This window comes from Aedes albopictus, chromosome 2 (assembly GCF_035046485.1).
Source record: "Aedes albopictus strain Foshan chromosome 2, AalbF5, whole genome shotgun sequence".
In the NCBI taxonomy this organism is placed as follows: Eukaryota; Metazoa; Arthropoda; class Insecta; order Diptera; family Culicidae; genus Aedes; species Aedes albopictus.
The window spans coordinates 236077650-236090977 of record NC_085137.1 but is presented as its reverse complement, the minus strand read 5'-3'; the positions used below and the strand labels follow the sequence as shown (position 1 = coordinate 236090977).

Genomic DNA, 13328 nt, shown 5'->3' with positions numbered 1-13328 from the left:
AGAGAAAAATGTTTTTCAAACAAAATTTCCAAAAAAGTGACCTTAGTCATAACATTTAAAAATGAATAATTCAAACAAAATATACTATTGAGATTTTAAGAATGGAATATATTTTTAATGTTGCCTAGCATTTGGAAGTTTGTTGTTGGACAGCTTGAATGCATGTATAGTACAAAATTATTATGCCACAAAACTTTTCTCAAATTTTCACGCATTTTACCTTGGCAATTTTTAAGTAAAAAGGGGTTTACAGGGGTATATTTTTTAAATAGTTTAAGTTACGTAATTTGTGTACAATCCCTATTAAAAAATAAAAATACCATATAACATATCTAGACCACATATAGGGTTTCGAACTGCTTGGGCACCCGCGTCCCCCGCGTCCCGGCGCCTCACAGCAAAACAAATCAAAATATCACTTAATTGGTTGTGTTAATCACCGTTAACCCTCTAATACCCAATCCCGTTTTTAGACGGGGTATAGTTTGAGCATTTTTAGAATTTTTGATTCGTGGAAAATCATTTTTTTATATTTTTCGCTGATATTTAGGACTGTTCTGTATATCTCAAATTGGTTTTTGTTGTATTTTAAAGCGTATTTACATTTTTTTAAATAATTGAAAAATTGATGTTTTAGTCTCCTTTTAGAAGTCATTGTTTATTTTGTATTGAATCGCTACAATTAACATATTTTAAATTTTTCCCAAATCATTCTATCCTTGTTTAATAGTTTAAGGGAATCGAATACACTCGAAAATTATTTTCCTTAAAATTACACGGAAAATAAAATTTTCTGCGAAACAAAATTAAAATAATAATTGTTCAACAATAATCATAAATTCTCAAAATATTTTCATCTCAAAAAATCCGTTCCCCAAATTGGCTTCCAGGAAAAATATAAAAGTGTGGGGATGTTCAAAAATAAAAATTAGAAAAATCAAAAACTGAAATTCACGAAATCGAGAATTGAAAAGAATCATCTTCCAAAACATGTTTAAATCGATTTTAGATGACGAAAAATGATATTTAGATCAAAATCAAAAATTTGGGTATGAGAGGGTTAACTGATATTTATCATTTTTATTGATATTTTTCGGTGAGCCAAAGAAAACACGCCTTTTATCTGTGTGACGTTTCGGCCTACTCCTTTCTTTCAGCCATCTTCAGACACTAAAATTTATTTGAAAAGGATACACAATTTTAACAATTAACATATACTATCTGGTGGGGTACGTCGTGGTTGTGATATTCGTCGTTTGTTTTCGTTTTCTCGTCGTCGCACACTGGAGTAACAGGGTCCAATCCATGGCCAAAAAGTTTTAACACGTTTTTATGGTGTATTATGTATGTACTAGCGATAAATTTGTGAATTTAGATATTGAGGAAGCATTTTGGATTATAAATAACCATATTAATCCACTTAAAGGCTAGAAATGATTTCTTATAACCTCTCCAAGGACAACGTTTATTTTCAAATCGCTTGAAGCGTCGAACATTTTTATTTGACAACAGAGAACTGAAAAATAATTATGTTTACATGAAAAATATTGTTTGGAAACAAGGGCCACCTCGTTTCATAGAAATTCTCCTAGAAGTGTGAGAGAAATTCAATTCTTTTATAAGTGTAGATAACGTGTTTATGTCTTCAGCAAAGTTGTAAGGAGTGTCAAAATTGGAAAACTTGTTGAACAATTCTGGAGCTCGATTTGAATAGGTCGTATGTACTTTTGTCGATTAAAAATTCGATCAGTTGGATTCGCTTATTACAGCGAAAACTATTGAAATTGAACAAAATTGATCCATGCAGCAGAATCCTTACAGAACAGGCTTTCCGTTGCATCATTAAAAGTCTTCCATATTGCTACAATAACTAAAATAAACTGATCGAATTTTATATCGACAAAAGCACATACGACCTATTCAAATCGAGCTCCAGAATTGTTCTATCTTCACAATTTTTGGGAATATGGGCCGTTATTTTTGAACGATCCCTTGAACTCAGTTTAAATGTTGTACCTTTTTCTAGATATTTTGGGAATCGCATTTTCATTTTGGGGTAACTTTTATATTGCCCTGGAAAACACATCAAAACTCAAAAATTAATCATGGATTGAAATTTTAGGAGTTTGAACATGATGATAGAAGCCGTGTGGAATATATCAGTTTGAATTTTTCTATAAAAACTTGGCATTTTAACAAAACTGTATACACAAAAGTTAGTTCGTGGAGTACTGAGTGAAAAACTCAATGAGTTTAGCTATAAAAAATCAATATTTTTCTGAAAATATTTTCTTAACGGTGCATCAACATATGATTACATGCTTCAAATAGCGTGCTCTTTATTTGAGTTGTTTTTGATTTTTTTATAAACAATATTTGAACACAACAGTTCTAGCTACTTGAGATTACTGCTGCATTGCATACATTTAGGCGTTTATCGGTGCATGGAGATTTCTGCCCAAATTTACTAAATTAATTCCATTTGACACATTTTGTTAAGAGATAGAAGACCAGATTTGTATTCTGCTATGATCTATCTACCGAGAATAAGTGGCCGTTCATTGAAAAAGTAGTCGAAACGAAGTTGCTTTTTCGAAATTAAACCTAAATTGTAACTAAAAACTAAAAAAAGGTGTAAATTTCAAAATGATTTTTTTTTCGTCTGGTACTTTCTGGTACCCGTTCTCTTGCGATTCACAAAGGATATTCCTTATATTTTATTGTAATTTTATCCAGATCGCGGAATGCTGCAGAACCTGAAAACTTTTTGAATGCTGAAAATGGTTCAAAATTGACAAAAAACATGATTTCGGAAACTCTTCTGTAAGAGAGCAAAATAAATGAAACCAGGTGAAGTTTTTTTGTTTAAATGATACACCCTTATCAGGAGAACTGTGTTACATACTCAGTTATTTTTTCAAATTGTCAATATTTCGATAATTGTAGTTCTTCCGATGAGTTATGATGCAAATGAAAAAAAAAAAACAGTAGAGAAAATCGCCAAATTTCGGCATTTATTCTTAAAAAAAAGTATGCATCCCAAAGTATTTTATTGATTGCCACATGATGAAGCATTACTTCATTTATCTTTAAAAAATATTAGACTCTGGAAAGCCCTGAAAAAAAAAATCGAATAATGGCCAGGAATTTGGCCCATTTACGCCAGTGTGCGTCGTCGCTCCTCGTTCGTCATCTGTCTCAGCTTAACCACTAAAGCATTGTAGTTTTCGTTGAACCTTCCACATTCACGTTGGAGGTTGACTGTGTTGTTTTCGCCTGCCAGCTTGATGTGGAATGTCTCCACTGCAATCCTGCTTTCCTGGTCAGCAATTCGTTCTACTATTTTAGTTTCGTCAAAGTTGAAAATGTGTTCGTCACATAGTGTGTGTTGCGTTAATCCTGTTCTGTTGTCGTTTCTTCTGACGTCATTTTTGTGCTCGTTTATCCGTGTGTCCAGTTTTCTCCCTGTTTGTCCGATATACACCTTACCGTCATTGGTTCCACACGGTACGGAGTACACCACATTTTTCTGCGACCCTGGTGGAATGGGGTCTTTTAATTTGGTGAAAATCTCGTCCTTTATTTTGTTTTTTGCCTTAACTGCCAAAGTTAACCCATTATTCTTGAGAATTTTATTAAGTTTCTCACTTAAGTGTGGGATGTAAGGTGTGGAAACATACTTTGTCTCCTCCACCTCTCTCCCATCTTCCAGTCTATTGTAATGCTTATGTACTCTTTGCTCTAGGACATTTAAAATGAACCATTCCGGATAATTATTGCATTTCAATATCCTTTTAACCATGTCTATTGCTCGTGGGCGGTTTTCCGCATCCGTGAGTTTGATCGCTCTATCCCGCCAGAGCGATCGCTGTGTTGCGTTTGTGCGTGGAAGGACTCTCGGAGTTGTAATCCAAATAACGCCCGTTTTCTTGTTTTGGCAGCCAAGTTTTCTCCACACGTCCGTTGTTTTGGAACTGCATCATGTCCAAAAACTTAAGACGTCCATCCTCCTCATATTCCACCGTGAACTGTAATCTGGCATGGAAACCGTTGACACCTCGAGAATTTTGTCCACGTGCTCCTTACGTGCGATACAGAAACAGTCGTCAACATACCGTCTGTACACCACCATACTGATTCGATGTCCCTCCAAAAATGCCCAGCTCGTAGAGAGGCAGTTGAACCGGGTCGTTCCATGGGAGATTCCGTAGAGCATACCTTATAAAACGTTTCTGGACATTTTCGATACGGTTGACATTGACATCGTAAGTACGGGGCCCAGACTTGAACTCCGTATTCCAGTACGCTTCGTACTAATGCACAGTACAAGGACTTCAAAGCATATACATTATCGAATTGAGCTGTATTGCGGCGCAGGAAACCGAGTATCGCTAATGATTTTACAGATGTCACCGCGACATGATCATGGAATCGAAGCTTGATGTCAAGCACCACACCGAGGTCCTTGATCGAGCTATTTTTTTTAGTGGCGTGTTGTTGAGGGAATAAACAAACGTAGTAGCAGACTGGCGACGTGTGAACGTAATCGAGTTATATTTGGACACGTTCATCTGCATTCCATTCACATAACACCAACGTGACACGCACTCGATGTCAGCTTGCAAAGCACAACAGATACTTATAAAGAAGTTATTTAAAAAAAAATTGACAAAATATCTGAAACATTTTCTTAAATAATCACTAGCGAAATGTTCGGAGGAAATCGAGCAGAAGTTTGAAGCAAATCAGGTAGAATATTTCTAGGAATTACTATAATATATTTCTAAAGAAACTGGATTTTTTTAAAGCATCTTTTAAGGAATGACAGGAAAAATGGATAATGCTCTGCAATTATTCCATGAAGAATTTGTAGAGGTATTCCTGGATAAATACCAAGAAATAAATAAACTTTTCAGAGGAATTCCTGAAGTAAGGTCTGATAGAATCTCCGGTGGGATTCCAGAAAGGAACCGCTCGAGGAGCTCCATCAAAAATTTCAGAGAGCATTCCTGCAGAAATATCTGAGTTTCTGAAGGAATCGATAGAGAAATTTCGGAATGAATACTCGAAGGATCCTCTGAAAAAAGTCCTGTAAAAATCTTGGAATTACACAGTTAATCGCGTTCGGTAATTTTTACCGAAATCTCAACCGCTGAGCGTTCGGTAATGGATTTTTAACGAAATTCTGTAAAAAAACAACAAATTTCGGTAAAATGTTATCGTTTATCTGTCAAACTCTAACGAACTTCGGTAAATCTTGCTACCTTTACCGATTTTTCCTGTAAAACAAACTTAACGGTTGAGATTTCGGTAAAACATTACCGAAGTCGGTGATTTTTTCTAACTGTGTACTGAAATATAACTGGAGTAATCTTTGATGAAACTCCTGAAGAATTCGCTCCACAAGCTATTAAGGAATTTCTGCAGGAGTTGATTTTATTTTGAAGGAATGGCTGGGTGGAAACTGAAGATAGGGATCTTTGGAGAAATTTCTGAAGGAATCCCTGAATTTTCGAAGATTTTCTGAATTCTGTTCGGATGAGCCTTCTTCTTCTTCTTGGCGTAACGTCCTCACTGGGACAAAGCCTGCTTCTCAGCACTTCCACAGTTATTAACTGAGAGCTTCCTCTGCCAATGACCATTTTGCATGCGTATTATATCGTGTGGCAGGCACGAAGATACTCTATGCCCAAGGAAGTCAAGGAAATTTCCTTTACGAAAAGATCCTGGACCGACCGGGAATCGAACCCGTCACCCTCAGCATGGTCATGCTGAATACCCGTGCGTTTACCGCCTCGGCTATATGGGCCCTTTTTTCTTCATATATATTTTTTCATTAGTAATCAAATATCAAAGTAATACAAACAGAAGAAATGGCTCCTGTTATTCTGAAAACATACGAATGCATGCATACAAAAATATTACGCAGGATGTGCACTATGGATTCATGTACGCAGTATACCTCAATGAAAGTGCGCGATTACGTCAGATCTGGTTCAAGTCTTGAACGTTCAGTTTAACTTTTGGTATGATGAATAGGTGCGCGTAAAATCGCCAAATGCGTTGAAGTTTTCAAAGAAGATTTCTTCGAAAAAGTTGGTTGGCAGTCTAACAAATTACGTTGATTAATTACTTATTATCGCCCACATTTTTGCTATTGGCTCATCTTCAGGACTCGATACACAAATCAACACAATTTTGTATAATTTAAAAACTATCGGGTTGAAAAGGGTAACACTGTCTGGTACACTTTTGTGTCATTCGTTACATCTGATATGATTATTTCCAAATGAAATAACGAGCCTTCCAAATATAGACTGTTTCAGAAATTATAAATACACTAACGATAACCTGCCATTTCAATTTGAGCACATTATCCAAAAAAGTTTCTTATAGCTCTAATAGTAAACATGCCAAAGAAGCAAATAATACCAATTTTGTTGATGTTTCTGGTAAAAGTTAAAAAATAGGGCTCTGTAAACAAGATGATCAAAATTTGAAGTTGCACAAAGTAGTCAAAAAATGTTGCATAGTAGAATAGAAAAACATCTCACGGATAAAATATTTAATTTCCAAACACAATAAAAATTACTGTATCGATAATAAAAGATATTTCTCGATTGCTTTGAGTAATTTTTACTGGAATATTTGATCAAGAACCACCATTACGGGCCTTCTCAAAACAAAAATTTTTGTTTTAAATTTCTCAACAACGCCAGTAGCAACAAACGTTATGCAAACGAATGTCTTAATTACTGCTTACTGCATTCGTTTTTATGGTATGACAAGCTTTGCCATCTCAAGGATCGAATGAGCTGAAAAAATGAGTTTGTTTAGATTAAATGCGTTCAGGAAAGCTAAGAAACTGTGTGGTAGTTCTTATGTTCCGTAGAAAACCTTAAAAAATGAGAAACTTGATCTCCGAAAAAATGTTGTGGAAATGCCTTTATCGATTTTTCACAAACTTTTATCAAGGTATTCCTTAGACAACTTGTTGAGAAAGCGAATGTGATAAAAATTTAGATAATTTTTGGTATTTAGTGATAAATAATGCTGAAATCATTAAAAAACACCTTTGTGCAAATGCAAATTTGAAAAATTAAGTTATTTGTTAGAGAACTCGACTGTTCTTTAAAATATCAAGACAATTGAAAGGAAATATAAAAATATGGAGTACAATATGCTATACTCTGAAAGAAGTTGGTAAAAATCATTGGAACAGTTCATTTAATTTAATAAACAAAGTGTATTTATAATTTCTGAAACAGTCTATAAACGAATAAGTAAAAACAGTTTTGAAAATTGACACATTTCTTGACTTGTGAAGATCACCAGCGGTCACTTTCCAAAAAAAGTATTTTCTCAAGCACAAGTTTATAGATACCAGTATTTACTTTAGTCTGAAAATGCTACACAGTGTTCACTAAGTAATCAAGCAGCAAGAAACAATTTCTAATCAACTTGTTCGATAGATTCCCTGATTACTGCTCAAGAAAATCGAGAAGAATGAAAGACGGCCATTGTGGCGGCCAGCTTGATACTCAGGCAGCCTTTTCCATAAAAAATAAAACATGTGTTAGTAGCACATATTTTCCTTAGTTTTACATTTTTTTTATTAAACTAGTTTGAAATGTATTTTTTAGTATACATTACAAACAAACAAAAAATAAACTTGGTCGAACTAGGAGGCCTTTTTGTCATACCAGGGTTACATCGAGTTAGACCTGCAATATCAAAGTAGACTTCATAAGCTTTTTTGATTTAACCATTTTTTTACCTGTATTTTCAGTAAGGAACAAATAATATTGCTTTGAAGTCATCTTGCTTGTTAGTATCGTTAACTTACAACAACATTATATTTTCAGTTTTGGGACACTTTTTACATAGTAATGTTTGAGTCTACATATAGAGGTGCAACCTTATTGAGGATTTGTTAGGCGGCAAAGGGGTGTAAGTCAGTAGTTTAGTGGTAAAGGGGTGTAAGTGCCAATAATAAAAAAAAAACAATTTTCATATTCGAAGAAAAACAACGTATATAATGTTTCTGTGCATCTCCAATGGTGGAGTCACTTGATAGTAGCATATTCGAAGCGATTGCGAACTTTTTCGATTGTTGTTGATTTTTTTATAAGATGTCAAAGTTTACGTCCATTATCTCAAAATCAGGTTTTGGTCACTTACACCCCTCTGCTTCTGACCCCCTCAAGTTATTACATAGGCGGGTTTCTTTTATTTAGGAAGAAAATTTTTGAATATAATAGGACATTTTTGTAACGTATGAATGCACAAAAATGGCACACTCATTATGGTCTTGCTTGATACCCGCACTTTCAGCTTCGGCTATGATATTTATTTAGTGTACATTTGTGATGATCAGTCCGTGCAATCTCTGGCTAAAGACACTGATCATTTTCTGTTCTAAAATACACAATTTAGTCATTATTGTTTAACAGAATAATGTATTGCTTTCAAAGCCCCATTTTTTTTTTGTTGATTATTTTTTAATACATGAGTTTTACATAGTTATATACATTTATGATCACATATTCTGTGACATCACTCTGATTAATACTTTATCTTCCTCTATCTCTCATCGCTAGGTGTGAAACAGCTCGTCGGTGTAGCGGACATCACCGAGAACCGCAACATATGGCGCATGCTGGTGGCAGAGTTCCTCGGCACCTTCTTCCTGGTGTCGATCGGCATCGGTAGCACCATGGGCTGGGGCGACGGTTACGCACCAACCATGACGCAGATCGCGTTCACCTTCGGCCTGGTGGTCGCAACGTTGGCACAGGTGAGTGCTGATAACATTCAAATACCTGCCTCTCTAGATGGCTTCATCCTAACCTAACACAGTGACCGTTCAAACAAGCGGCTTTGCCGGTTCAAGTTTTAAACTATCGTCCATTCATGATGATGAGTCGTACTGTTGACAATAGTGAAGCAAAATCAACCAACCAGGCAACGACGCAACGGGGTGACGAGGTTGGGTTGATTGAGTGCGATCGTGGAAGAGCACGCGTAGCGTCCGAACGAATTTACGATCGGTTTAGTGTGGGTTCGAAGCTGATCAACTGCGCGATGCAGCGGCCAGCCAGGAGCCTGCGGCGATCGTTGATCTTGGGGAAGGTGTTTGCTTTTTACGATCACTAGTCGATGCTCTGTTTGCTCGCATATAGCTCAATAATACTTTTTTAGGAGCTGACAGGCGATTTCCATCCCATTACTTTACAACACCAATTGTGTGCTGTACTGCCGTTCTACGCATAATTGTCCCATGTTATATGGGATTCCCATATAACATGGGACAATCGGGCGTAGAACGGCAGTGTAGGTAGGTAGGTGACGATGGCCATCACGACATCTCTGTCCAAAAATCTCCAGCTCAGGTGATTGATTTATTTAACCAACATAAATTGTGTGAAGTTTTTACTAACCCAGCGTTTGTTGCTGGCACGAGACGGGTTTCCGCTCGGCGAGATCGGAGACTCGTGACAATTCTTTTCATGAATGAACCCGTTGTAGCTAGTCATGTTTTCCTTGCTCAATGCATTCAATAGTTTCCGTACAGCAAATAAAACAAAGTTTCGCTGCCTAGAGAGTTTGGAGGTTAAGGTGAACCGAAAAACCAGAATCGGTCAATAGGGCAGGACTGACAAAAAAGTTGAGCTTTCTAAGGTCAACAGGTTAGATCACGGCTATATGTTTATGCTTTGTCATTCATGCAGTGGGAAGCTCGTTTGGAGGTTGATTTATTAGGATAGAATATAAATTTTGTTGATAGCATACAAGCCAATTTGTCAAATGGATGAGATTTTTCACATCGTACAGCATTGCGTGAAAACCAGAGCGTAAATAGCTTAAGCTTAATTAGTACTGTGGTAGATTGGACTACTCTTACTAGGCATGATTGAGACTTATAAGGACAACAGAAACTTCCAATGAACGCGGAAAACAAAAACTCTGCCAAAGAAGGATTCCAACGAATTCTTTCGTCAAACGGAAGTTTGTGTTGGTTGTAGAAGCAAGCGAAATTAATAGATAGATGAGCCTGCTTCGAAAGCAGCAACGTCAACATAGCTACTGATTGTCCGCAAAATTGAGAGCATGACGCTTCAACCATCGATGGCACGACGTATCAAAGACCTCAACGTGGTGCTAAAGCCACTGAAGCCGTTGGTTTTGAAACTCAAACTGATGCATTTTCCATGGAAATTGACCGATGAATCGTTCATGGTGATGATTTCATCATGTGCAGACCTCGGGAAGTGGTCCATTTCGACATATTTTACCCTTAGTAAGCCATTTTTAATGGGTATCTTTATCTTCTCTTCAATATATATAAAAATGCAGTGGCATACGTGGGACCGCACATAACTTGCGAACGGGTGGTCCGATTTGGGTCGTCTAAGTTTTGTTCAGTTAGTTTTCACCCAAGGAAGGTTTATCAGGCAAAAAACGTGGAAAAAGCTTCAAAATTTGAATCCTGGTCAGAATTTCCACTGAAATCCTGGTCAGGATTTCCACTGGAATCCAGGTCAGGATTCCCCTGGAATTCCTACCAAGATACTCCATGGATCCCTACAAGTAATCGTCTGAACTTCCTGCCAGGTATCAACTAGGTACAAATATCCCATCTGACCTAGGCACAAATATCCCAACCCAACCCAACTGACCTGAGGTGTCAGCTAGAATCAGGGCCCTACATTTTCAATTTCAATTGAAATTTTCAGGCGAAGTTTGTAAACAATGTTTTCAATCGTCAATGGAAACAAGGCGCCGTCGTCGTCGCTCAGCCCGACTGTCATCGTCACCGATGAACCGACGGTACTGCGTCGTCGCCGATGCCACTTTGTTTCGCACTCACAAGCTCACGCACGCTCGTTCGACATCGAATGAATTTCTCTGTTATATCACAATTAATGAGTGTAACAACCATCAAATCTGTGTAATGTTAATGTATGTTATGCATATTTTACTGAAATAGTTTATTACCCATAAAAATATTAAGCAAAAATACATTTTAGACAATTTGAAAATCTCAATTGAATCCCAGTCGGTGTGAAAATGAGCCGCCAACCGTCGTTGCGTCGAAGAAAGTGACAAGAAGGGCGGATGAAGCGAAGTGCATGCATGTTGTTTTGAATGTTCCCGTCGTCGGCGTCCGTCCGATGCTGATGGGCGCTCGCTTTCAGCGTCATGTTTTGGTTTCGACGATGTAGGCCCCTGGCTAGAATACCAGCTAGGATTCACTCGGAATCCCTCTCAGGATAACCCTGAAATCCCAGTCAGAACGTCCCCAGAAACCTTCGCAGGATACCTCTGTCAGGATTTCCTCTGAATCCCTGTCAGGATTCCTCCGGAACCCCTATCAGGATTCCCCCGGAATCCCTGTCAGGATTGCTTCGAATCCCTGTCATGGTCCCCCAGAATCTCTGGATTCCTTGTCAGTATTTCCAAGTAATCCCTGTCAGGATTTTTCCGGAATCCTTGTCAGGATTTTTCCAGAATCCCTTTCAAGATTACATCGCAATACCTGTTAAGGATTCCATGTCAGGGTTCCCCTACAATACCTGTCCGTATTCTCCTGCAATTTTGCCAGGATTTCTCCTGGGTTTATTTTTTTCCAGGATTTCTCCGTAATTCCTGTCCGAATTCCCCTGGTATTTTCATGGAATCCCTCTCAAGATTCTCCTGGAAGCATCGCATAGCATCACCACCAACCAATTCTATAAAGTTGATAACGCCAAATTTAAACATTATCATACAAAAAAAATCATCAGCATTGAATTTAGGGGGATATTTTTATTAAATTTACAAATATAGGGTAAAATAGGTCAACTTGGACCACTTCTTGAACTCAGCACCGCATCACTGTCATTCAATTCTGTAAAAATGAAAACATCTAATTTTTGATTACTTTGTAATAAAAACTGCAGCGAATTAATTTATAGACAACTAATATAGGGTGAAATAGGGTAAAATGGGCTATTACTCAGACTTGTCACAGCATGACCCCTTCGTCATTCATTTCATTTCATTTATTTAGTTAACATCAAATTCATGATAATACTGAATCAACAATTTGCCGCCATAATACTCGATTTGCAGCTGCAGCTCTCCAACGTCGGTCACGCCCAACACTCGCCAGATCACGCTCCACCTGGTCCGCCCATCGTGCTCTCTGCGCTCCACGCCTTCTTGTACCAACCGGATGGTTAGCAAACACCAACTTTGCAGGGTTGTTGTCCGGCATTCTTGCAACATGCCCTGCCCATCGTATCCTTCCGGCTTTGGCCACTTTCTGGATGCTGGGTTCGCCGTAAAGTGCAGCGAGCTCGTGGTTCATCCTTCTCCGCCACACACCGTTCTCCTGTACGCCGCCGAAGATCGTCCTTAGCACCCGTCGCTCGAAAACTCCGAGTGCTTGCATGTCCTCCTCGAGCATCGTTCACGTCTCGTGCCCGTAGAGAACCACCGGTCTTATTAACGTCTTGTACATGGTACATTTGATGCGGGGGTGAATCTTTTTTGACCGCAGTTTCTTCTGGAGCCCATAGTAGGCACGACTTCCACTGATGATGCGCCTTCGTATTTCACGGCTCACGTTATTGTCAGCCGTTAGCAAGGAACCGAGGTAGACGAATTCTTCTACCACCTCGAAAGTATCCCCGTCTATCGTAACATTGCTGCCAAGGCTTGTCCTGTCTCGCTCAGTCCCACCTACCAGCATGTACTTTGTCTTAGCCGCATTCACCACCAGTCCGACCTTTGCTGCTTCACGTTTCAGGCGGGTGTACTGTTCTGCCACCGTTCCAAATGTTCTAGCAATAATATCCATGTCATCCGCAAAACAGACAAATTGGCTGGATTTCGTGAAGATCGTACCCCGGCTGTTGAGCCCGGCTCGTCGCATAACACCTTCCAGGGCAATGTTGAATAGTAGGCAGGAAAGTCCATCACCTTGTCGTAGTCCCCGTCGAGATTCAAATGAACTGGATAGTTCACCCGAAATCCTTACGCTGTTCTGCACACCGTCCATCGTTGCTCTTATCAGTCTAGTCAGCTTCCCGGGAAAGCTGTTCTCGTCCATAATTTTCCATAGCTCTGTGCGGTCGATACTGTCGTATGCCGCTTTGAAGTCGATGAACAGGTGATGCGTTGGGACCTGGTATTCACGGCATTTCTGGAGGATTTGCCGTACGGTGAAGATCTGGTCCGTTGTCGACCGGCCGTCGATGAAACCGGCTTGGTAACTTCCCACGAACTCATTTACTTTAGGTGAAAGACGACGGAAGATGATCTGGGATAGCACTTTATAGGCG

The 13328-nt window shown here is 38.6% G+C and overlaps 1 protein-coding gene across 17 annotated transcripts in view; it reads left to right on the top strand.

Annotated features, from left to right (window-relative positions):
- The window catches only part of LOC109412019 (aquaporin AQPAe.a), a 364435-nt gene that overhangs the window by 166227 nt on the left and 184880 nt on the right, over window positions 1-13328 (top strand). For all 17 annotated transcript variants that reach the window (XM_029864833.2, XM_029864832.2, XM_029864834.2 and 14 more), the window contains one exon: window positions 8601-8797. In XM_029864833.2, coding sequence (XP_029720693.1) covers window positions 8601-8797 — 197 coding nt within the window. The remainder of the gene's footprint in view (window positions 1-8600; window positions 8798-13328) is intronic.